The sequence below is a fragment of the Macrobrachium nipponense genome, chromosome 40, assembly GCF_015104395.2.
Source record: "Macrobrachium nipponense isolate FS-2020 chromosome 40, ASM1510439v2, whole genome shotgun sequence".
NCBI lineage: Eukaryota > Metazoa > Arthropoda > Malacostraca > Decapoda > Palaemonidae > Macrobrachium > Macrobrachium nipponense.
In genome coordinates this window covers 3527002-3550948 of record NC_061101.1, presented here as the reverse complement: position 1 = coordinate 3550948, position 23947 = coordinate 3527002, and the positions used below count along the sequence as shown (strand labels likewise).

Below are 23947 nucleotides of genomic sequence, written 5' to 3'. Positions count from 1 at the left end.
AGACCTCAGGTTTGTAGCTATGAAAAATACAAATTGTCTTAGAAAATTTGTCATTTGTTCATACGCGAACAAACCTTCGGTCATAACAATAGGATAGACTCGTACTTGGAGGGAGGTACAAGACATCCTAGACCGGCTGGGGGCCTACCCACCAGTCCAGCTTCCAGAAGAAATGATTTCTGGAGAGGGACTGAAGCCCGTTGAGAAGCTAAATAAATTGAAATCTAACCACTCGGAACCTGCGTGACGTACAATGATACATAGGAGAACCATTGTATGGGGAACCAAAAAGAAACTTTGACTGTCCAATAGCAAACCAATACACCACGGTTTGTACTACTCCCAACCCCTCCTTGCCAAGGAGTGGAGCATATGCTACCGAATAGAGGATATGATATTTGTATATTAAGCGACCACACTATCAGTATGTATCAGACCAGTCCAGCGAATGACGTGTCTATTCCTTAACCCGCCCGAAGGAAGAAGGAAAGGTACAAGAGAAGGAAGATCAGCCAACTCACTCATTCTCTCATCCACACAATCATCTTAGGTAAGACACAAAAGTGCCTTCTTAAGGGCAACTATGAGGTTACACAACCTGTTGGGCAGCCACAACAGGACCCAGGGAAAACGTTTGTCCGCAGATCTGTGGACAACATCCTTAAGATAGAAAAAAGGTGAAACGTGGACTGGCGTAACCAAGTACCAGCCCTCAGCACTCTATGTACAGCCAAGTTCTTTTTGTTTTGAAAGCCAGCATGGGACCAATACCCCTAACGTCATGCGCTCTAGCCACAGACGTGGTGGTGGAATCATCAAGAGTCAAGTATGCCTATCTGATGGCTTCCCGTATCCAAAAAGAGATAGTATTCTTAGACACCTCTTTCTTTGTATGGCCTGTGCTACCAAAAAGTCTGCAGCAGCCTGGTCTAAGGTACCGAGTCCTTTTAAGATAGCAACGCAGGGTCCGGACAGGGCACAACAAAAGCTCTTGAGCATCACCACCCACAAAGTCATTCAGTGATGGAATGGAAAACAAAGTGAACCTGTCATCGTGCACAGAGGGATTTTGGGTCTTTGCCACGAATTCCGGGACAATTTCAAAGGACACCGACCTCGAACTCCTGGTGTGTTTCACCTCATAGCTCTGACCATGGAGCTCTCCTACCCTCTCACAGATGCCAAGGCCAGAAGGAAAACTGTCTTGAGCGTCAAGTTCCTGTCAGATAAGCGACGCAAGGGCTCATATGGACTCTTAGTGAAACTCTTGAGAACCAAGGAAACATCCCACGTTGGAGGCTTGAGCTTTCTAAGAGAACTCGAATGCTCAAACCCCTCAACTAGCAGGGAAAGTTCCCAGGAAGAGGAGATGTAGATACCTTTAAGGCGTAACACCAAACTCAGGGCCGCCCTGCAGCCTCTAATGGCAGAAACAGACAAACATTTCTTGTCTCTGAGGAAGGTTAAAAGTCTGCTATTGCTGAATAGAGGTTGCAAGTGGAGAAAAAAAAAACCATATTTGCGACACCAATCACAGTAGATCGCCCATTTGCTTGCCCATTTGCTTGGTAAACCACGGAGGTCGACTTTCTGAGACTGCTGGACATATGCCTTGCTGTTCTCTGAGAAAAGCTCTCGCTTGGAGAGATACTTGATAGCCTCCACCGTGAAGAGAACAAGGATTCTACCGACTGGTGGAACCTTTCCGCATGAGGCTGACACAGGATATGTCGCCAAGGGGGAATCTCCCTAGGAACCTCTGACAACGACAGCAGATCTGGGAACCATTCCGCCTGAGGCCACAGAGGGGCTCCCAAAGTCATCCTGAGACCCTGTGAACTCATTAGCCTGTTCAGAACCTGACGGATCAAACAAAACGGAGGGAAGGCATACACCTCCAGGTTGTCCCAGGGATGTTGGAATGCGTCCTCTGCCAATACTAAAGGATCTGGAACCACTGAACAGAATATCTCCAGCTTCCTGTTGAAGTGAGTTGCAAAAAGGTCCAGCATGGGTCTCCCCCAAACCTGGAAAAGCTGGTCTGCTACCACTTGATGAAGGGACCACTCTGTGCCTAGGATCTGATCCCGATGACTGACTTTGTCTGCGACAACATTCCATTTGCCTGGGATATACCTGGCTGTGAGCTCTACCGAATTGCTGACTGCCTTCCATGGTGTTGTCCGACGTGAGAATGACAGAATGACCTCCTAATTTCTCCCAAAACTCCTTCAGACCCAGGAAGGCTGCCTTCAACTCCAAGACAATGATATGTTGCTGCTTATCCTCCAAACTCCAAACGCCTGAAGCGATGAGGCCACCTAAATGAGCCCCCCAACCTGTGAGGGAGGCATCTGAGAATAGAAGGAAGTCAGGTGGGAGAGAACGCAGAGGGACACCTTTCAAAAGATTCTGGTCGTCCAACCACCATCGAAAGTCTTCTCTCACTTCCAGAGACAGAGGAACCATTAACAGGGGTGAGTCCCCTGCCGGAGACCAGAATTCCCCCAATCTCCATTGCAGAGACTGAAGATGAAGATGCCCCTGAGGGACCAGCTTCTCCAGGGAAGACAACACTCCCTGAGAACCTGCCACTGATGAGCTGACTGATGTGATTCCAACAGGAAGTTGCGCGCCACCACCCGTAACTTCTCCAATTTCTGATCCGACAGGAAAATTTTTGCCACTGTCGTATCGATGGCCATGCCCAGGTGGAGAATCCTTTGACTGGGTGCAAGGTTCGACTTTTCCTGGTTGACTACTATGCCCAGTTCCAGACAGAACTGAAGTAGATGATCCCTGTCCTGCAGCAGCTTTTCCCTGGAAACTGCCAAGACTAACCAATCGTCGAGGTACCTCAGCAAACGGATCCCCTGAGGATGGGCCCAACTTGATACGAGAGAGAAGACCCTTGTGAACACTTGAGGGGCTGTCGTCAGCCCGAAGCACAAGAATTTGAACTCGAAAACCTTGTCCCCAAGAGAGAAGTGAAGGAACTTCCTGGATGTCGGATGAACAAGGATTTGGAACCATGCGTCCCTTAAGTCTATCGACAGCATGAAGTCGCCTTCTCTCATGGCTGCCAACACCGAACGTGGGGTCTCCATCTTGAACCGTGTCTTCCTGATGAAGTGATTCAAGGTGGTTAAGTCGATCACAGGCCTCCATCCTCCCGACACCTTGGGCACCAAGAAGATGTGACTGTAAAACGCCAGAGACGGATGCACCACTTCCTCTATTGCATCCTTGTCCAGCATTTTCTGCAATTCCTCCCGAAGAGCCAAGAACTTCAGAGAAAATGGAGGATATACCTTCCTGAGCTGCGGCTTGTCCGACAGAGGAGGATAGAAGTCGAATGGCAGTAGGTACCCCATCCGAAGGACATCTACCACCCACTTCTCTGCCCTATAACTCTGCCACTTGGCCCAATGGCCCACCAGGCAACCCCCCACCTGTGGCACAGGAGAGGGAGAGGCACCTAACCTACTGACGGCCCCCTTTACCTCTGCCCCTTGGGCCCCTTCATGGCTTAAAGGAACAAGAGCGAAAGGGGCGTTGATCCTCTGACCTAGGATGAGTTGAACAGAAAGGCCCTGCGGAACTCGAATTCCTCGACGGCCTACCAGGCGACGATCTCAACTACTGCTGGGCAGGGGGAGGAGGAGGAGCCGGACGTCTCCGAGGATGAGACTCTGACTTAGACACAGCCTGGAGCACCAGTCTGTCTTTGGTGTCAGCCCGGCGCCGGTCTATCGCATTCTCGAGCTCTGTCCGAGGAAACAAATACAGGCAGTCCCCGGGTTACGACGGGTTTGGGTTACGACGTTCCAAGGTTAAGGTGCTTCTCAATTATATTCATCAGACATTATTTCCAGGGTTACGACGCCTACAACGCTCATCTGGCTGAAGAATATGACACCAAAAGTGTAAAATAATCAATATTTCAAGGTTTTTTTGATGAGAAAGGGAATAAAAATGCAGTTAGTTTTACATACTTTTTAATGCACCCAAAGCATTAAAAGTGAGGTTTTCTTAGGATTTTTGATGATGTTTCTGGCTTACGACGATTTTTGGGGTTACAACACGTCTCAAGAAAGGAAACCCCTGTCGTAAACCCGGGGACTGGCTGTATTGGGGACTCCAACAGATTTCCGTTCCTCAATGCCAGCAAGAACTCCGTGTCGAAGTGATCTCTCCATCCTAGACAAAGCCGTGTCTCTTCTAATCAGAAGAAGGTTAGCCCATAAATTAGCACTGAGGTGAGCCATATATGAAAACGCCTTGCCCCCGGACTGCAACAGACTGGCAAGCAAGGATGCACTCACCAACCCTTCCGGGGACCCGTCAGAAGCTATCTTGGCAATGACCACAGACCACAAGTCCAGCCAAGAAACTGTCTGCAACATGGAGGCTGCCATAGATTCCAATGCTGAGGCATCTTGCGGAGACAAGGACGGAGCCACCAACCTCACCTGCTCCAAAGTCAATCCCGGGTTCAGGTGAATGAAGTCTGGGTTAAGATAGCGCGACATAAAAAATCCAGAGCTCATGGCATAGTACTTCCTATGTCTCGTGAGAGGTAGGGGTAGTAGCTTGGCAGAGCCCCTAGAGCGAAGCAAACCGTCCCCAGTCCGAAACAAAGGTGTTAACTTTATGCAAGACCGACTGAATGTGCCCCGACTGAGGAAGCTGAAGAGATGATTTGGGATCCTGTGTAGCTCCCACCAAGGCTTCCAAGCAAGAAGGAGTGTAAGATGACCGAGCCTGAGTCCTACTTTCCAAAATGTTGAACCCACGAATGAGATCAACAACTTCTGAAAAGGAAAACAAAAACTCTTGCGTGTCTCCCTCCTCTTCCTCCAGCAACGGAGACCGACGACGAGAAGGATGTGTAGGCTCCTCTAAGGCACCTTCCCCACTAAAATTAACGAAAGGGTCAGCAGCCAAACAGCTTGAAACCCCAATTAACCTCTCTGGGCTGGGTCCATTTGTCAGCTCCCCGAGACAAACCCACTAAATACCTAGGAACATCACTATGTAACTCCGTCAACAAGATGAACTCATTAACATGTCTAAGAATGGTCACGGGCGTGGCAGATGTTTGAACGTGAGTTGGAAAGGAATCCCGATCATTTGAGATCGAAGGAGGAATCCCCCAGAGTCGAACTCTTGGTAAGCTCCCTGAGAGGGGCAAGCAAACACTCCTGCTGCACCAACTCCGCGCTCACTACCTTCGACCTCTTGACAGGCACCTTGAGATCCTTACGGCGACGAATAGGCCTTGGAGAAGAAGGAGCACTTGCATCATGTGCACGGACAGGAGAGGTTGCAACACGCTCGCAATGTGCATGGACGGGGGAGGTTGTAAAACGCCCGCGATTCGAAGCAGAGAACGAAGCAGCCACTGCAGATTGCACAAGGGAAGGTACACTAACACTCTCCGAAACACCAACACTCTTGAGAACACGTCTGCGTTGTTCCTCCCTCGTAGGCGAAGAAAGGGCAAAGTCCTTAGCCTTCCAACGCTTGATACGCCAACGCAGGAGGCGGGGGCGAAGCAACACGTTTCCTACCAGTCCTCCCAACCGACAAGGCAGCCAACTTTTCATCTAAAACAGAGTCCAACCCTCTGAAGCACTGCCTGGCATATAAACCTCAGACTGATCGGCCAGGATGACATCATGGCTGAGAGAGGCAGTGCAGAGGAGACAACTGGGAGAGACGTCACCAGTGGTGATGACGTCACGGCTTCCCCTTGGTGCGAAGGGGAATCAGATGCCACTCGCAGAGGAATATACAAAGACGGATCCCATGATGTCATCAACAGGGCTTCCCTCCAACTCGCAGAAGTGGCAGCAGTCACTGGCGGAGCAATACAAGATGGCTGACCTCAGCAACCCACCAAGACGAGGCCGGGAGGAGGAGGGGGGATGGCCTGGCAGCCTGATGAGGGGGTAGTGAGCCTACATAAAGTGCGCTAGCAACCCCTCCAAGGATGAGGAACCCCCTAGCCGAGCGTCTTCCAAATCGCCGCCATCTTGGACGCCTCCAACTCTGGAACAAATGAGAATGATGAAAAAGCCTCCCCCTTCCCGGGAATCAAATTAACTCCCGAAGAAGAAGGGGCGACATTACAAACATCAGCCTGGAGGCTTCCCAATACTTCCAGCGACGAATCAATGGAAGAAAAGGAAGGAGACACAGGAACAACGCTACTATGGGGGGTGAATACTGCAGGAGACGAAGCATCGGGAAGAGGCGAAAAACCTTCCTTAGAAGGAAGAGTCGAAACCCTCCGATGTTCTCTCCTGCCACACGTGATGTGGGGATCAGTCACTGCCGAAGCCAAAAAACGAGAACACGGAAAACCTGGAATTCTGGGGCACACACGCTGATGAGGACGAGAAGGATAAGAAGAAGCCATAATATCAGCCAAACACACACACACACACACACTAAACACAAGCAAAACAGGCAATGAACCAGGCGGTTAAAAAAAAGACTGACGCGGTGGCGTAGGTGAGTGGTCTTTGACCACTCTTCACATGATATTCCTTGCTATCATCTGTTTTTTAACCGGATCCAGCCAGGTGCTAAAAATTACCCTATTGTTAAAACCGAAGGTTTGTTCGCATATGAACAAAGACAAATTTTGCAATCCCTTAAAATCTCAAAGGGTAAATATTAAATCAATCATATCTAATGTTTTATTTGCTCTTATGAACGCTTTACCAACTGTCTATTAACCTGTAGGCAAAATAATCGTAAAAATGCTACCAAAATCACCACACTGACTTGTAACCCTAAACAAATTACACAGGACCTCAAAATATCAAGAGGAAGCACCAAAGATGTGAAAATTTTGATATCAGAGAATAACTACAATCGAATGTTTTGACGAAAGCTATACAGTATTGACACGTAATAGCTAGACACTGTACACTGATATGTTTCAGAAAACAAATCTAAAAACAAAAACTGTTATGCTTACACTCTTTCACGGGGTGCATTTGTCACTACCCCACTAGGATAATATGTTTTTGTATGTTCTTGATACACCAACTGTGCATCGTACATTCGTCGTTCGTGCGGCTTACTCAAGACTGAATAAGCTTCGTTGATTAAAACAAAGTCTTCGTGCACTCCTGGACGATCCGGGTTTTTATCTGGATGCATCTACAAAGGAAAAATTAAACTTAATCCTCTTAATTTCATTTGTAACATGGAATAAAAGTCTTTAGGCATAAGACATGAATCCAAAACTACACACTATTTCTGCCCTCACATAGGAACCAAAGCAAAACTAAACTCCTGATATTTAAGGTTGTTCATTTCGTCATTACACAATAATGATTACTGTTACAGTAACCTTTCTTGTATTATAGGAAGTCGTCTATAGATTAACCTGAAACATAAGAAGAAACTTTCATGGTGGAATTGAATAGGTATTCAATATATTTCTCTGTTCACATAAGACCAATTTACAATATTATTCATGAACATATGATATCAAAAACCAAATAGTTGATCTCAAAGTTCAACTCTGTTTCATCACAAACCCATCACTCATATAGTCCCAATTCCTTGTCTTCAAAGGTCTTCACACACTACACTCCTGCAGGGAGCAAGCACTATCAGGACGCTCTGGTAGCCATCAATTACCTGCCTCACTTTTAACAAGGCTTCTGGAATGTTAACAGCTTAGCAGATTTCTCAAGACATCACTGAAATGTATGATCACCATTATTTCATAATTCATTTTTTTAATGTATTTCCTTTATTGTGAAAAAAGTGTGTATTTTATACATTGGCAGGTAAGTTGGTCATTGCCTGATTCAGTCTTCCAACCATGGGCCTTGCAGCTGGCATGGGCTAATTGTAAGTAATTACCATTTTTCTGATAGCAACAGTCTATGTCTATCTAAAGATTTTTTTTCTTTTTACTTTTGTATTACTTTGGTGTTGCTTATATCTTTCTGCTAATGAATTATTTCAACATTAATTGTTGCCTAGTTCAGCTCTAAAAGCTGGTTACTCTGACATTAGCCAGCTTTACGTTACACATATATTTAGATGTACAATACTGCATTCAGAATGAGTTGCACTAAGCTCACTTTCTGTAATGTAATGAAATCTGACATTTTTTGGCATTCTGAATGAATTTTTGAGCTATATTCCTACCATTAATGAGTGGTCTTGTTATAATTAAGCTTGCTGTTTTTGAACTAATTTTTTTTTAATATCTCTTATGCCCCATTGGCATTTTAATGACTAACAGTACCTTTGTATGCTTTGCATGCTGGCAGGTCTCCTGCTTTGTGATTTTGGTATTATATTAAAGCTACTATTTTCATTTTCCACTAGTGATGGGGAACTGCCCTACATTCCAACAATCGCCCAAGAACTTAAGAGGGAATTGGAAGAGAAATAGTTTCCCTTCAAAACACCAAGATGACAACAACCAATCCCTTCAACAAAATCCTCTCCAAACCATTTGTCATCCTCTGAGGGCGAAGAGGAAGATAATACAAGGAGTAAACTAATCAGAACCTTTCTTAAAGAAGTCTTGCTGGAGGTTGGTCAAGAACACTACTGATTATCTCTCACAGAAAAGAGAATACAGTAAAGTAATATGACCAATGGAGATGCAGTTGATGCAGTTTTTACAAAATGACCAATGGAGATGCAGTTGATACAGTTTTTATTTTTCACTGAAACCTGTTTGAAATAGTTATTCCTCATAAATGGTCATCACAATCTGATTTCTGTCCCTATACATATAAGTGACCAAGTCCATACCTGAAGCAATACCCAAATCCACAGCTCAAAAATGAAGGCTAAGCCAACACCTCTTCCCAAGAAAAAATTTTCTTTATCATCATTGGATATTAGTACTGAAATAAGGACTTTTCCAAAAATGTGAAGATTAATAACATAAACTTGAAACCATAATACAGTGGTCCCCCGTATTTGTGGGGGATGCGTACCAGACCCCCACCCCCCCATGAATAGTTAGAACCCGCGAATAGTTGGAACCCCTATAAAGATGCTTAAAACCTCCTATTTTGGTAGTTAAAACTCAAGAAAAGCCCACCAAAATTTTTTATACCAGGTTTTTTAATAGTTTTATCGCAAAAAGTGCATTTTATGATGAAATTGATAAAAAACAAGGAATTTGTGGATATTTCTCATAGAAAAATACCGCGAATAGGCGAATTTTTTGCGAATAATGCAAGGAAACGTTCCAGAGAGAAATACGCGAATGTGTAAGTCCGCGAATACGGGGGGTCCACTGTATAAACATTTAACAAACCTCTTTTGACAGGCGAATGAAGGAATCCTTAATTTCAGTGGGAGTGCAGTCATCTTTCACTCCTAGCACTTCATAGTGGGTCTTTGTTGAAGCCCTGAAAAGAAAGTTGAATAAATCAATTCTCCTCTTAATTTCATGATGCACTACTTATGGAGCCTACAAATTTGTGTATGGCAAAACTCATTATGATGAAATTGCAGATTCTGCTAAATAAATGGACATTCCTTAGTAAGCTGCAGTGAAGCATTTTCTTTTAAGAAAATTCTACTTTATCCTACCAATTACATTATGGTCCTTGGGGGTTCATTTTTTTTCTGAAATATATGTTTTCAAAACATCAAAAATAAATCATTATCACCTGAGATATTAGATAATGAATGACATATCCATGATGGAGGCTTAATATCAATAAATAGTTCATGCCTGTAACCACTTAATTCTAAAAATAAATCAGAATTCATTCCTAACATACAGTACCTTGATGAGCTTAACATTCGTGCAGCCAAATAGCGATGCCAACAAAGGCTCCCAAGAATGAGCCGCTTCCCAAAGCAGAGTCGTTCAAGGCCTTTGCTTTGCATCCTCTTGAAATGAGGTAGATTTTATACAGGGAATTCTTCTCTCTGATCAACAACTGTCATCTTAAAGACAAATTTAAGTATTAATTATAAAATGCTTGAATTCTGACTTTTATATCATACATCAACAATATACTTCATAAAATTATATACTACAACCACTTTTCAACAACTCAATAAATCATCACATCGTGGTGGCTAACATTTTTTACCTAGATGTACAAAAACAAAAAAATTGCAAAATCTTCTTTATAATATGTAATCAATAAAGGGGGATAGGCAACACTAGGAAATATGTGTTATGGATTGATTCCTTTCGTTATGAACAAAAGCTCTACTAAAAATCGATGTCATACTCAACTGACCGTTGCACTTCTAACAAGTGCCTTAGGTTTACTTGATCAACAAGACTGGATTTGATGAAGGGACTGTGCTCACCTTCCCAAGATCACTGTGCTCAAGGAGAGGAACTGCAGGGAAGGGAACCCTCTTACACACAGATCAGACTGCCCACTGGCAAGCTGAGACCACAGTATTCAAAAAGTCTCACCTGTAGCGTGACTCCTCAAATTCACTCAGTCAACAAAATTGAGTTTGATGAAAGTGCTGTGGTGGCTTCCCGGAGATTACTGTGCTCAAGATGAGGAAGAAGCGTATTTTCACATCCTTACCTTACTCCAGCCCTGGAATCTTTTTCTTAAACTCCTATGATGGCTAGGACAAAAGTTGAGGCAGGCAGATAACAAGGAGAGAACTTGCAGAATTTAGCAGGTAGGAGAGACCAACAGAATTTCTCTAACAGGAACCACAACAGTGTTTGGAGTGTCAACAGGCTTTAGCTACAAAGCAAGGACATTAGCATCAGTAGTGGACTCCTTTGCCAACGTTGGAAAATAAAGGGTCAACCAGAATACTGAGGCTAGGCCACAACATCTCTCCGTATTACAGAGACTCCATGAGCAACCAACTGTTTCAAAGGGGGCGAGTGTAGAAAGATGGGAACAGGTTCAGCAGACAAAAACAAACCTAACCTTTACTAAACTGCCATGTCCTAATCTCATCAGACCTTACCTTCTTAACTTCACACCCCGAGAACGGCCCAAAGTAACAATACCTAATTTATAATTTATGCATCTGAGACTACCTAGTTGTCTTCATACAGGGTTTCCCCCAATAGGTAGGTGAGTACTATACCTAGGTAGCTAAAAGCCAGACTTTGGAGTAGGGCACCACCAAGCTTCTTATATAAAGGCTTAGGGGCTGAAGAAACACAAAACCAAGAGTTTTGCACCAACAACACTGGTCAAGTAAGGGTAAAAATACCAATGGCCACCTGGCAGCCACCTCTACCAGTGCAGACCACCTGCCCAAAGATCGGAAATTACTTATGGCCTTCATTTGTGACTTGGGAGAAAAAACTGACTTGGGTAAGGTGTTTTAATTAGGTAGTAATAGATATTAAAACATATTACACTAAATGATACGATACTTACCACTGCCTAGCAACAACACGACCATAGGATAGCGGTATGCTGGTACAAAACCTAACCTTACTACCTAAGGGGAAACATCACAACAGGCCAACCCTCATCACGGTAGACGGTCTTATTCACTCGATATTTAATTGGTGAAACATGAATACAATTGCAACTCTAAGCATACCATTTAAAAGACTGAAGTTTCGTCAACATATTGTGATATATGAAAGCCCCATACGAACTAAAATAAGCATGTGAGCTCTTCGTAAAATATGTTTTCAAGGCAGTTTTGAAATCCAATATGGCGGCTACGTTTTCATGGACGGTTTCTCATCAGTGACGGCCACCATCTTTCCCCAGCCTTCCCAGCACTCATTTGAACAATGTTAGCGTATGTATGTAAACGTTTATTGATCTTACTCAAGATTGCAGTTGTAATCAGCACAATAAAACAACATTTTGTTTTGTTTCCCTATATTAGTGAAAGTATTGAAACTTTGTTTTATTCCCGGGTTATGGTTGGAAACTGAATTATTTTCTTACTTGTAATCGGCGTTTTTATCCTTACTGCCATCACAACTGAAACTCCACAGTGCTTATTTGATTGTTGATTATACTACATTTTGGTCTCAGTTCACTCCACATTGCACTTTAAACCCGTTGCTGTTCCTGGTTTCTAAGCGCGCGCGCCATAAACACAATTACAAACAGCAGACGACGACAGACGACGAACTGCAAAGTTTTATTCCCTAAACTGTTTACTTTTACTCTATTTAGTTTAAATTTACATTGTTATTTAAAAATTTTGATTTAATTCATGTATATTATCCCTTTTTTGCAACCAAATTACCCCGAAAAATTGCAGATATTTCTAACGTAGATAAAATCAAATGTTTCTAACGTTTTTCGTACATCTGGCTGCCGAAAACCATAGAGGAACGAATACGGAAAAGTGCATAGAGAACGACTACGTTTTTTTTTTCTTTTTTTGCTTTTTTGTTTTTGCTAGCACTTTTCATTGATTTCAGTCTTTATTAGTATTTTGAATTTCTTAAATAATCGTATGCCAGAATAAATAATGTAACCTTTAATGTTTGCATGCTTTAATGTTTGCATGCTAAGAATGGCAAAATCATCGTTGCCACATTAGTGGAGGCTTCACACATACGCGTTCCATTATCCTGTTAAGCGTCCGCCCCTGATGAGCTCGCTGCTAACGTACCGTCACGCCTTTTTGTAATCAGCGATCATAGCACTGATGATAGTTTTTCAAAGTTAATATTGATTTTTATGCTTGTTTATTCATACTGTAATTAACTGTAGGAAATTCTCTCTCTCTCTCTCTCTCTCGGAGTCCAGTCACTCGGCAAAGAAAAGTCATCTTCACTCCCGCATTGGAAGAAAAGTTTGTATCATCACTGGAGGATTCAGAACTAGAGCTCTCATCATCAAATAGGTTATCAATTTCACACTCCTCATCTAGTATTTGATTGATCTCACCTAAAGAAATATGCCTCCTCTTTGGGACATTCATTGTGAAAGACGCGAAATCCAATTTGTCTCGATAAACGCCCGAGCGTATTGAAAGAAACCAACAGGGACAGGCAGTTTTCTAGCATAAGCGACCACCAGGAGTTGCCAGGCTGGAATAAGTTTCCCTGTGCTGAGAGTGTTACCAATGATGTTCCTACACTTTCTATACGATAAACGTATTATTACGGGGCTGACGGCTTGACAAGCCACAGTTAAAGTCTTGAACGTAATATCCCGTTGAAGGCGCTACCGAGTAGATCGCGGTAAAACGTATTATTACGTGGGTGACGCTTAACAGGTTATAAACTGTTTCCATGAATTCTAGTTGTCCATAGTAATGCAATAATGATAAAATTGCTTTAATATTTATGTATATATACTTCCAATACATAGACTAATTTCACCAATTTCAACGTTTTGTGTGTAGTCTTATACCCAGTTTGGAGGGTCAACACATACCGAATGGCAACAGAGAGAGAGAGAGAGAGAGAGGAGAGAGAGAGAGAGAGAGAGAGAGAGAGAGAGAGAGAAGGAAGGGGCGGAGGAACGAAGAAGAAAGGGATGGCGGTGGAGGTGGGGGGGGGGGGGGGGTAGGGGGGGGTGGATGGGGAGAGGGTAGGTGGAGCTTTATACGCGTGTTCGTATCCATTTCTGCATAATGGAGTTTTTGTCTCTTGGTTACAAGGACAAGTGTCGTTATTCTTTACGATTAGTGATTCACGATACCCTTATAAATTTACGGCACTGGGTGTAATGCACTATAGCAAAATCTCGTTCTGTTAAGAGTGTTCGTTACAGAATAGGTATGCCCAAAAACGTGCTTGCACTGTCTCTGAAACCCATAGTAGACATGCTGCTTAGTTGTCAATCAAGTTTTTATAACCAAGTATTTTTTACAAGCTAGCTATTGATAAATTTGTATTTTTCTCAGTCAAAACATATGCCCCTCAATGCTAACTTCCTCTTTAACGACTTTCTGGTCATTGCAAATTCGGCCCCATAATTTCTTATGGTGCGAAAAACAGACAAGAGGCCCATGGACCGAAAACGATTGCGTCACACTACGGCGATAATCCAGCAGTAAAAACATCTTCATATATCCAAAAAGTAAATAATAAAGATATATATGCGCATTACGATTATAACAATTACAGATAGCTGATAACAATCTGCATGAATAACTGGTAAACTGTTCTGCAATGACAGTTGAGTATAGCAATTATTTACAATAGGTACGAAAGTCAAGATGTCGTGACGTCATAATACAGAACTTGAAAGAACGTTCTAATTCAGAAAAATAATTACTTAAATTTGAGTCAGAGTCGAGTTACTTTTTCAATAACGAAATATTTTCAAATTAATCATCATAAATATGTAAAATATTGATGTTTTACTACTTATTTAAAAATTAGCCAAGAGCACGCTTCTCGTCATCTTCTACCCCAACAGCTGTTTACGCCTGGCTTGTTGTTGATGAGAAATCGTGTTTCGATTCTTGTGATAAAAGTGCTCCAGCGTCTGTGGGTACAAGTGGTGTGCGGATTTATCACAGGAAATGGTTAGTTTATTGACACAAGCTACTCCGTAAACATCGAGATGGCGTCAATCTTCTAAATACCTCGAGTTGTAAGTAAAAATGTTGAACGCGTTTGGTGAGATTTGCACTACGTTTGAGACCGTTTTCAGTACCCTCGTTTTTAAATCTTAAAAATTTGGCCTTAATTTCTAACTTTGGAGAAAATACTTACTTCGAAAGGAGAGTAGAGGTCTTTAGCTCCGTTTCTCACCAACAACAAGTCGCGACTGATGCCCATCTCGGGTGTCAGGACGCGTTATAATGTACTTTTTCGAGGGTGGCTTGCATTGATGGTAGATGCCTGCTTGGCCTGCTGTGATGATCTACCCTAGTATAGGAATTCGGGTACCGTAGGTTAATTCTATTACTCACCAAATTTAATAAAATATAGGAAGAACACACAAGCACAAGCCGTAGAATAAAAGCACTCACTTGGAAATGTCGACGAGGACAGGGACTTGCTCAAGACCTTACGTAATTAGCTATGGTCGTCAACTGGGATACAGGAGAAAGTATTTTCTAATTGTCTTGTCACTTGAAGAAATCAGCTGGGAAAGTTTGCTTTGTCCTATCCGATATAGTTGAGGGCATTTCTGTACTTCTAAATATATAGGTATATTCAAAATCAGCACGATAATAAAAGGATTACTTTCAGAATGTTTTGAAGGGTGGTTCGGCCTCCATTGTTTAGGGTAGATACCAAAATTGAGTGTTCGTTTGTATGGATTCAGTCTTCGTTGAAGTCATACTGAGAGGAAATGATATCTCATTAGCAATGACCGATACTTAAATTTATATATTGATTAATAATATAATAATAGCTCCAACATAACCTGCAAAATTTGATCAATATAAATCTAGACGGTCGTGAAATTACATTTCGAGGATATCTCTTTAACGGATTCGGATGCATCTTTGTCACATTACGTAATAGCATATGTGTAATAGAATGGTACATAGTGCTATGTATACCAATCTTCAATTTTGCTCATGTGGAAATAAGGTAACTTTTTTCCAGAAAGTATTAGTCATTGTAAGAGTTCTAACTTATTCTACGTCGTGAGGGAATAGCGTAAAATAAAAGTTACTCAAAGGGAAGTTAGGAATGTAAATAAGTTATAATCAAAATTCTGTCACTACTGTAAAGTATTTGAGTACCCGGATTATGTTTTCAGGCTTATCAGTATTTTTTTTTTCTTATGCAGAACTTAAACTTTTAGTGATATTAATTTCCTTGTGGATTTAGCTCACCGCATAATAATTCTAACTTGGATGGCGGAGTTATCCGTTGGTCTGAATACAAATTCATCTTCTTTCCTTGAAAATAACGTCACATAACGTAAGAGACCAGCTCCTGATTAGAGAAGGGCATTCAGAAGAATCTGTAGGTACACCTCTCTCTTTTTCTCCCTCTCTTTTCTGTTTGATTGTGCTTGTGGCTACCAGGGAATGTTATATGTTTTGGATAAATTCTACCCTTAATTGAAGTACTTTCCAAGACATTGTGAAACGAGAGGTGACTGTCCAAAGTTTCACAATGAAAAGTCTCCTTGTCTGCAGGCAGTCTAGTTGAATTCCGAGGTTAAAACTAATTATCTACCAAGGGCCTGGATAAAGAAAAAACTTAATAAAAACTGGTTGGCTAATAATTCCGAACACGTTTCGCTGCCTGTGTGCTAAAGTTAATATCTCTACAGAATCCAGAGAAAGCAAGGCTTTTAATTTATACAGATATTCAAAGATTTAAAGATAAATTTAGGTTAGCTCTACGCATTATTTATCGTATACACTGTGTCATTTTACTGAATTTTTATTACCTACAATATTACTTTATTATTTCATTACTTCTGCAAAGTTTGGCCTTGAGTCCCATGTAGTTCTTACTGTTTGGCACCCCAGATAAACATTCTTGGCTGCACTCTTGAGGCATTAGCCTTCTAAGATAAGCTAAAACTTTTTTTTTTTTTTTTTTTTTCAATATGTAAACACAACACAAAAGTATCCTTCCATTGTTTATGAATTTGTTGTCAGTGTCCTTTGAAATTATGCTGAAAACAATTTCCTTTCAAAAATAAGCCAAACATTTTCTTCTTTAAAAAAAAAAAGTTTCCTTTTAAAATACCTAAACTGAAAGCCAATGCCTTTACAGAGTGAACTGTAAACGCCTATTTCATTTTCTTTCAAAAGAGAGTGAAAATTAACTGTAATCTTCCAGAATAAACTAAAAACTATTTTCATTTAAAATAAAGTTAAAATCTGTGACTTTTCAGAATATAAACTAAATAACTATTCCTTTTCAAAATAAACAAAGTTAGTTTCCTTTCAAGGTGTAATCTATAATTGTTTCCTCTCAGAATAAACTATGTAAAGCTTCTTTTAAAATAAACTAAAATCCAGGGTCCATCCAAAGATAATCTTTTTACTGATTTGTTTTATGCTGCTGACTGCATTCGGATTGCCTGCAACCATTAACTTAAGCACAAAATGTATATACACTGAACGGTGCTATTATGTACGTATCATAAATGATAATTTTGAAGAATAGAATAGAAGAAATCAAAGCAAAAACTGAGCAACTGATTTATTAAAAGTCTATAAAAGATCATTTAGGCTAAAAAGCAACGAATAATCAATAATAAGCGGGAAATAATAAATAACAATGCGAACCATTCTCTGTTGACACAGAATTACAAAAGCAACTGCGAACTAAGGTGTGCAGTTGCAAAGGAAAACTTAAAGCAAGTCATACCCTTAAATTGACACAAATACTGACTCGAGTTGCTTGTGCCAACTTCAAGTACCCTGCCAGATTGAGGGTCTAAATCGAGAAGTGTGTGTAAAGTGTTAAGTTGAGTGTGGGGGACCACGACTTTTCGTGCAAGACCCTAAGGTTAAAATGCTCCGGAAAGTTTTAAGTCGGTCCATAGGGATTAGTGAGAGAACAGTCCCCCATACGGACAGGCCTGCGCGAAGCTTCGCTACGTCAATCAGTTTGTAAGTTCTGTAGGATACTAAGCTTTGGTTTACGTGTACCACAAATTGGCCCAGTTCAGTTATAATAACAGTTCCTTCAATCAACTCATTTTTTGCTATGGTCTCGCTCAAATGTTAATTCCGACCCCAAAAAAATTGTTACTACTAATTAATAGGTAGCATATGATGCTGCATATGTGCAATTAGTATAGGTAGTAGTCTACCTCTTCATTCTTAAACTCGTGTTTGTATATATATATATATATATATATATATATATAGATATATATATATATATATATATATATATATATATATATACCTATACATATAATAGTGTAATAATATATATATATATATATATATATATATATATATATATATATATATATATGTATTATATATATATATTATATATATGTATATACGTATATATATATATATATATATATATATATATATATATATAATATTATATATATATATAAATATATATATGTATATATAATATATATATATATATATATATAATATATATATATATGATATATATATATATATATATATATATATATATTATATATATTTATGGCATAGGTTTATTAACTATCCAAGCTGTAACTGTAATTTGGAATGCCAAATTGCTTGAAGAACTTGGAGTCACATAGGACAGGAACCCAGTACAGAAAAGGAAATTGAGAAGAATAAAAGTGTGAATGGGAAATAGCATATAAAAACAAGGCAAATAAAAATAAAATAATGACAACTTTATTAATTGAAATTTGTGTTATCCTTTACCCTCAGCCTCCCAAGATCTCAATTTTTCCCAACAATAAAGACAGTCATGTCCCCATTTAATTTGAATTTTTGGTGGCTCATTTTTGACTATCACTTTTGATGTTACTCAATTTTCCTTTTCATTTCTGTATATTGCTGTATCATGTATTTGATTGCCCTTGGCATATGTTTACAATATGTCACTTTGTTTTTATGTGGTATTTGTACTAGTAGAAGTTCTCTAGTTTAGCTATGTAAGTGCAGTGGCGGCTCGTGGATCATTCATGGGGGTGCTGTTACTTAATTTTTTTTTTCTTTTTTAGATACCTTCATATTAACTGCATAAACACACCCATTATATATATATATATATATATATATATATATATATATATATATATATATATATATATATATATATATCTATATATATATATATATATATATATATATATATATATATATATATATATATATATATAAAGATAAATGCCACGAAGGAAAAATAAACGAAGGAGTCTGCAAGATCTTTCGACTTTAAAAGTCCTTTACTGAGCAGATACTGACATAGATACGAGAAAAGACAATGCAAGAAGGTTCGTATAACTGACAGATAGGGATTATAAGGGATGTTAGTACCTAGAATCCGACACACCTGGAAGATATGAAACCTTCCCAAACAAGCATAAACAATGGGTGTAATTAAAGGTTTAAGACAATCATCTCAGATACAATTTCCAGACAATTAAAGGATTATAGGTGACAGCTATTCGGAACTTGGTAAACAAAACCTATTCACAAAACATGACAGACATACATTACAACAAAATTTAATAACTCTAAGGCAACTGATTTTTATTTAAGTCAGTAATTATATCTTTGAGGTCATTCTTAAACATGTTACAGATACAAGGTCTAAATGAAAAAGGCCACGACTAACATTGAAATTACAATGAAAGGTAAGTTGTATTAAAGCAGATTCTAACGATTTCTGCTCAGTAAAGGACTTTTAAAGTCGAAAGATCTTGCAGACTCCTTCGTTTATTTTTCCTTTGTGGCATTTATCTTTATTTATGGATTTATCACGTTCCTAACTTTCGTGATTCAGTTATATATTATATATATATAATATATATATATATATATATATATATATATATATATATATATATATATATATATTTATATAATGCATGTGTTTATGCAGTTAATATGAAGGAATCTAAAAAATAAATTAAGTAACAGCACCCCCGGAATGATAGCCACGAGCCGCCACTGGACTAAAGTGTATTTTCATTTTTGTGTACTTGACAGTTAAAGTATTTTTTTATTATCCTAGAAGTCCTGTGCTATGTTATGGATGAACTAACATGTACTTACATAACCAAGAAGATACTTTAGAATAATTGTTTTTTTTTTTGTTTTTTTTTTCAGACTCAGAGCTCAGCTTGATCGATGGCAAGAAGGTCGCGGGGAGATATATAAAGAGTTTATCAGCAGAGGTTCAAAGTATGGTAGCTAGTGGTAAAAGAGCCCCCATTTAGTCTTAGTACGTGTTGGGGGAGACCCAGCATCTGGAAGTTACGTTAAAAACAAAATGAAGGCAGCAGAAAAAATTGGTAGATTTATCGTTGATACCTTAAAGGTAAAATGTGGTAGAGTTGATTTATAACCATTTTATGACTCATGTATTTCATGAGTGTTTTGTACATTTAATTATTCCAAATTAGAGGAAATCAGTTGTTTCTTTTTTAAATTAGTACATTGATATTGTGAGAATAAAATAGAATCCTAGAATTGTTTTGCTTGGTATTATTATTTCTTTTTTTATCCACCCTATTGGCTTCTCCAATAGAAAAGGAGTAGAGAATATAGGTTTGATAAGTTTCTTTTTCCAGGTATGCAAAGTACAATTCACCATCTTCCTGAAGATACCAGCCAATCATCATTGCTTTCTCTAATCAATGAACTTAATGTGGACCCTGATGTGGATGGGATCTTGGTGCAGGTGGGATGAGCAGAATAATTTTACATTGGACAGTTATATCCTGTGTTTGGTATGATATTGAAAAATATAGATGAAGTAAGCATACAATTTTAAAGCTGTGATGCATGAACAGACTTTAAGGTAATGAGATTGTGATGAAACACATTTCTATAAAATATTGTCATATTGAGACTATCTCATGATACTGTAAGGATGACAGTAGTCACTTTCAGCCAATCAGAGTCCACCTTCTGAGCACAATTTTGTACAATAAAGAACAGGTCTCAGTCATAAAACAAACATATGTGAAGCTATGGCTTTCTGAACTATGATATGTGTAAGACAGTACAATTAGGTCTAGGTACTAATTAGTGACACTAGATAACATTGGTGTTTGTGATTTCTATTGTGCATTAAATTGTTCCAGTTGCCTGTGCCACCTCATATGGAAGAGAAAGTAATTTGTAATTCTGTTGTCCCTGAAAAAGATGTTGATGGCTTCCATATTACGAATATTGGCAGGTAAGTGATAGTGAATAAATGAAGTGCTTATGTTTAGATGTGATTGCAAATCATAGTTTTATATTATTTGAATGGGAAAAAAGAATGGTTATATTAATTTTGAAGATGTTTTGAAAAAATATTTTGTTAGAATTTGTTCTTTAACCTTTTGAAACATAAATCTCTCTCTCTCTCTCTCTCTCTCTCTCTCTCTCTCTCTCTCTCTCATCTCTTCTTCTCTTTCGTCTCTCTCTCTCTCTCTCTCTCTCTCTCGCCTCTCAACAATCAACATGATATGGCAGGGCGTTAAATTTTATTTTTTAAAGTTATTTTTTAAGGAGAGAAGTTTGCTGTGTTGAAGTTAAAGTATTATAAACAAATTCATGTTTATTGTGGCAGTTATGTAGAAAGTGGTGTGAGTATATGTTTAATCATTATGGAAATAAATACAGTTCATAATATTTTATCATTGCTGTTGAGAGAAACATATACTGTATAGTATTTAGTTGTATGGCTTTTTAGAGTGCAAGATCCAAGTGTATTTTAAAGTATGTATTATAAAGTTGACATGGAATGAGCCTAATGCATAAAGTATTCATGTCTGCATAACCCATAACAAGAAAAAAATCATCATTGAAGTATTGATTCCATGGCAAGTGTATTCTTTGTAAAGATTATTTTCTATTTTGATAGTGTTTTTGTAACCCTTTATGTAATGAATTGCAGCAGAGAGAGCGACCTAATTAACTGCAGCATGATGCCTCTTTTGTTTTTGAGAAGTGTACATTATCACTGTACTTTATGCATTCTAAATAAAGCCCTGTAATAGGCTTTGCTCATGTTTAAATGAATAATCTGAGATTGAAAGGGACAGTCAAATGGAATTAGGAGATCTTCATATACTATTATTAATATTTTGGTGTGGTGATTTTGTTGCAGGTTTTGTTTAGATTTGGAGTGTTTTGGTCCATGTACTCCTTTAGGGGTCATGGAGTTGATAAGACGGTATGGTGAGTGTATCAAGTGAAGTGCATGTGGGATTGGATTTGTTGTCCTTTTAAATCTTGAGTTATCTGCTTCATTTGGTTCTTTCATCTTGGTTCCTGTCAAGCAAAATTTTTAAGGCGAAGATTTGAGATTGAAGTTTCCATGGTGAGGAAAGGCTTGCACACCCCATGTGTTATGTATTGTAGATAGTCACATGGGCTGCAAAGTTATTTCATGTAAAACTTGCTTTAGAGGAAGTTTCTTTCAACTTACAATGGAAGCAACAGTCTGGTTTTTTGTTTTAGTTATTCAATATTTTAACATAAACCCATTACTTAAACAATGCCTGTTTTATGCATCACTTGAAATCCCCCATACATCATTCCACTGTATTAAAAACAAGAGAAAGGTGGTCTGTTAGGTTGGCGTATGTGCATGCAGTCCCTAAGGTCTGTCTACAAATGGGTCAGCTCTTAAAGATTACTAGTTAGTGCTAAGTGGTAAGATTAATGTGAATAATAAAATTTTCTAGTGAAATCTCTGTAGGTTTTGGTTTTTTGCACACACTCATTTTTTCAATCATGTCTGTCTTGTGCATGCCTACATATTACATTCAGTGCTAAAGTGCCTTCTTGCCACTGTCAGCAGAGTCTTCACTTTTCTCAGCATCTGTTTTCCAGTGTCATCCCCATCTCTTGTCACATGCACTTACAGCTGCTTATGTGTTCATCTTAACTTCTGCTGGTAGTTTTGTGCCTTCCTGTAGTTGCTCTTTTTCTACTATTTTGTATTGCATGCTTAAATCTTTCTTGCATGAATAAGCTCTTGCATTGTCTTCATTATCATGTTTGTTCAGTCACACACCTGCATCCAGCCATGTCCTCAGTTCCATTATCACCTGCTTCAGTCACCTACCTCCAGCCATGAACTTGCATAAATATTTAGGCACTGTTATGCACATGTGTCATTACTTTTAGAGATATAGAGGTGCTATAAAGAGCACCCTGAGCATCAGTCAGGGGCTCCCCTGGACCTGGTGATGTAATGACTTTGTTCCTTAGCTCTTGCAAGTTGGCTTCCTGCTAGGCACGCAGCTTTCAGCATCTCCCTACATTAGTCCTTTTCAAGAGGTTAGTGCATCATAAAATGGTTCTTAAACCAGTCCCCACACCCAGCCTCAGGGTTCTGTTGTAGCTGGATCAGACTACTCAGAGTAACTGAGCTTCTAAAGCACTGAGGGCCTATGGACTGTATACGTACATGTTCAACCTACTTGAGCCACATGATCTTATTTTTTCATTCTACAGTGGAATGATGTGCAGGATTTTGTTCAATGCATGAAGTAGGCTATACTAAAGTAATAGGTTTTTATGAATAAAAATTTGATCATAGCAACCCCATCAAATATATTAGCCCACTTCACAGCCTGCTGTTATCCGCAGAATCAGTTATTGTTCACAAAGGAAGGAGAGCACCCTCTTCCAGTACTAGTGCCATCGGATGCCACAGATATCCATCCACCAACCACCTCCTGTTTTGCTTGTGGTGAACTGGAAACTGCTCTAGATTTCTTTCGGCTTCTTTTGTTTAGTTAGAATTTGGGCTTTTTCATATCCCAGTCACTTTTCTCCTTTTGTAAGTGTAAGAGGTTAGAAAGAAAGTGTCATATATCTCTGTTTCCAATAGATCTTGCTCCTAAGCCATATATCTCTTGTTTCCAATAGATCATGCTCCTAAACCAGAGTGTAGAAATTATTCAGTGATTGTTTAATATATTATTATGTAAAGTATTTACCATACTTGATAAATATCAGTATTTTAATCACAATATTTTCATAGACTCATCAGCGCCTTGAGTATGCCTTTTTGTTTTTTTAAGAATCTTTAACCTTGCCACAGTATTTTCCAAGAGCTTTCCTGGATCCTTGAACCCTTCACAAACAATTTGGAACAACCAGCGACATGACATTCCCCCAACTCTGATTCAAGTGTAATTGACTAATGACGTGGTATCTTGCAATTGCATGTTCATTCTACACTTTACACAGAATACAAGGTGGTTTGAGGCAATAGGGCTTGGGTGGCAGTAATGTTATAAGAAAGTGCTCCTCATTTTCCTTTGAAAACAAAAGACTGGACCGGGATCATCGCAGAGCGGGTATGTGTAAATATGTTAAATGGGTTTTGCAATAAAACTTTGTTTGTGGTAAAAAAAAAAGTTTTATAGACAATTTTTTTTTCACC

At 39.2% G+C, this 23947-nt stretch overlaps 2 protein-coding genes across 5 annotated transcripts in view; one reads left to right on the top strand and one right to left on the bottom strand.

Moving 5' to 3' along the window:
* Positions 1-23947, bottom strand: part of LOC135211891 (dnaJ-like protein 60) — a 70174-nt gene that overhangs the window by 5777 nt on the left and 40450 nt on the right. For 3 of the 4 annotated variants that reach the window (XM_064245118.1, XM_064245117.1, XM_064245116.1), the window contains exon 4: positions 6992-7176. In XM_064245118.1, coding sequence (XP_064101188.1) covers positions 6992-7176 — 185 coding nt within the window. Of the gene's footprint in view, positions 1-6991; positions 7177-9313; positions 9408-9790; positions 9955-14910; positions 15227-15729; positions 15841-23947 lie in introns of those variants that run through there. The other variant, XM_064245115.1, reaches the window with a different exon arrangement.
* On the top strand, positions 19720-21743 carry LOC135211774 (bifunctional protein FolD-like). Its single transcript, XM_064244987.1, has 4 exons — positions 19720-19847; positions 20127-20236; positions 20643-20737; positions 21656-21743. The coding sequence occupies exons 1-4, from the start codon at positions 19826-19828 to the stop codon at positions 21741-21743; spliced, it is 315 nt and encodes a 104-aa protein (XP_064101057.1). The 5' UTR covers positions 19720-19825.

Excerpts from the sequence above, each read along its gene's own strand:
- LOC135211774 (XM_064244987.1), top strand. The coding sequence starts at position 19,826 with ATGAAGGCAGCAGAAAAAATTG. Across the intron at positions 19,848-20,126 it reads GAAGGCAGCAGAAAAAATTG|GTATGCAAAGTACAATTCAC; the intron begins GTAGATTTATCG and ends TTCTTTTTCCAG. Across the intron at positions 20,738-21,655 it reads CATATTACGAATATTGGCAG|GTTTTGTTTAGATTTGGAGT; the intron begins GTAAGTGATAGT and ends ATTTTGTTGCAG.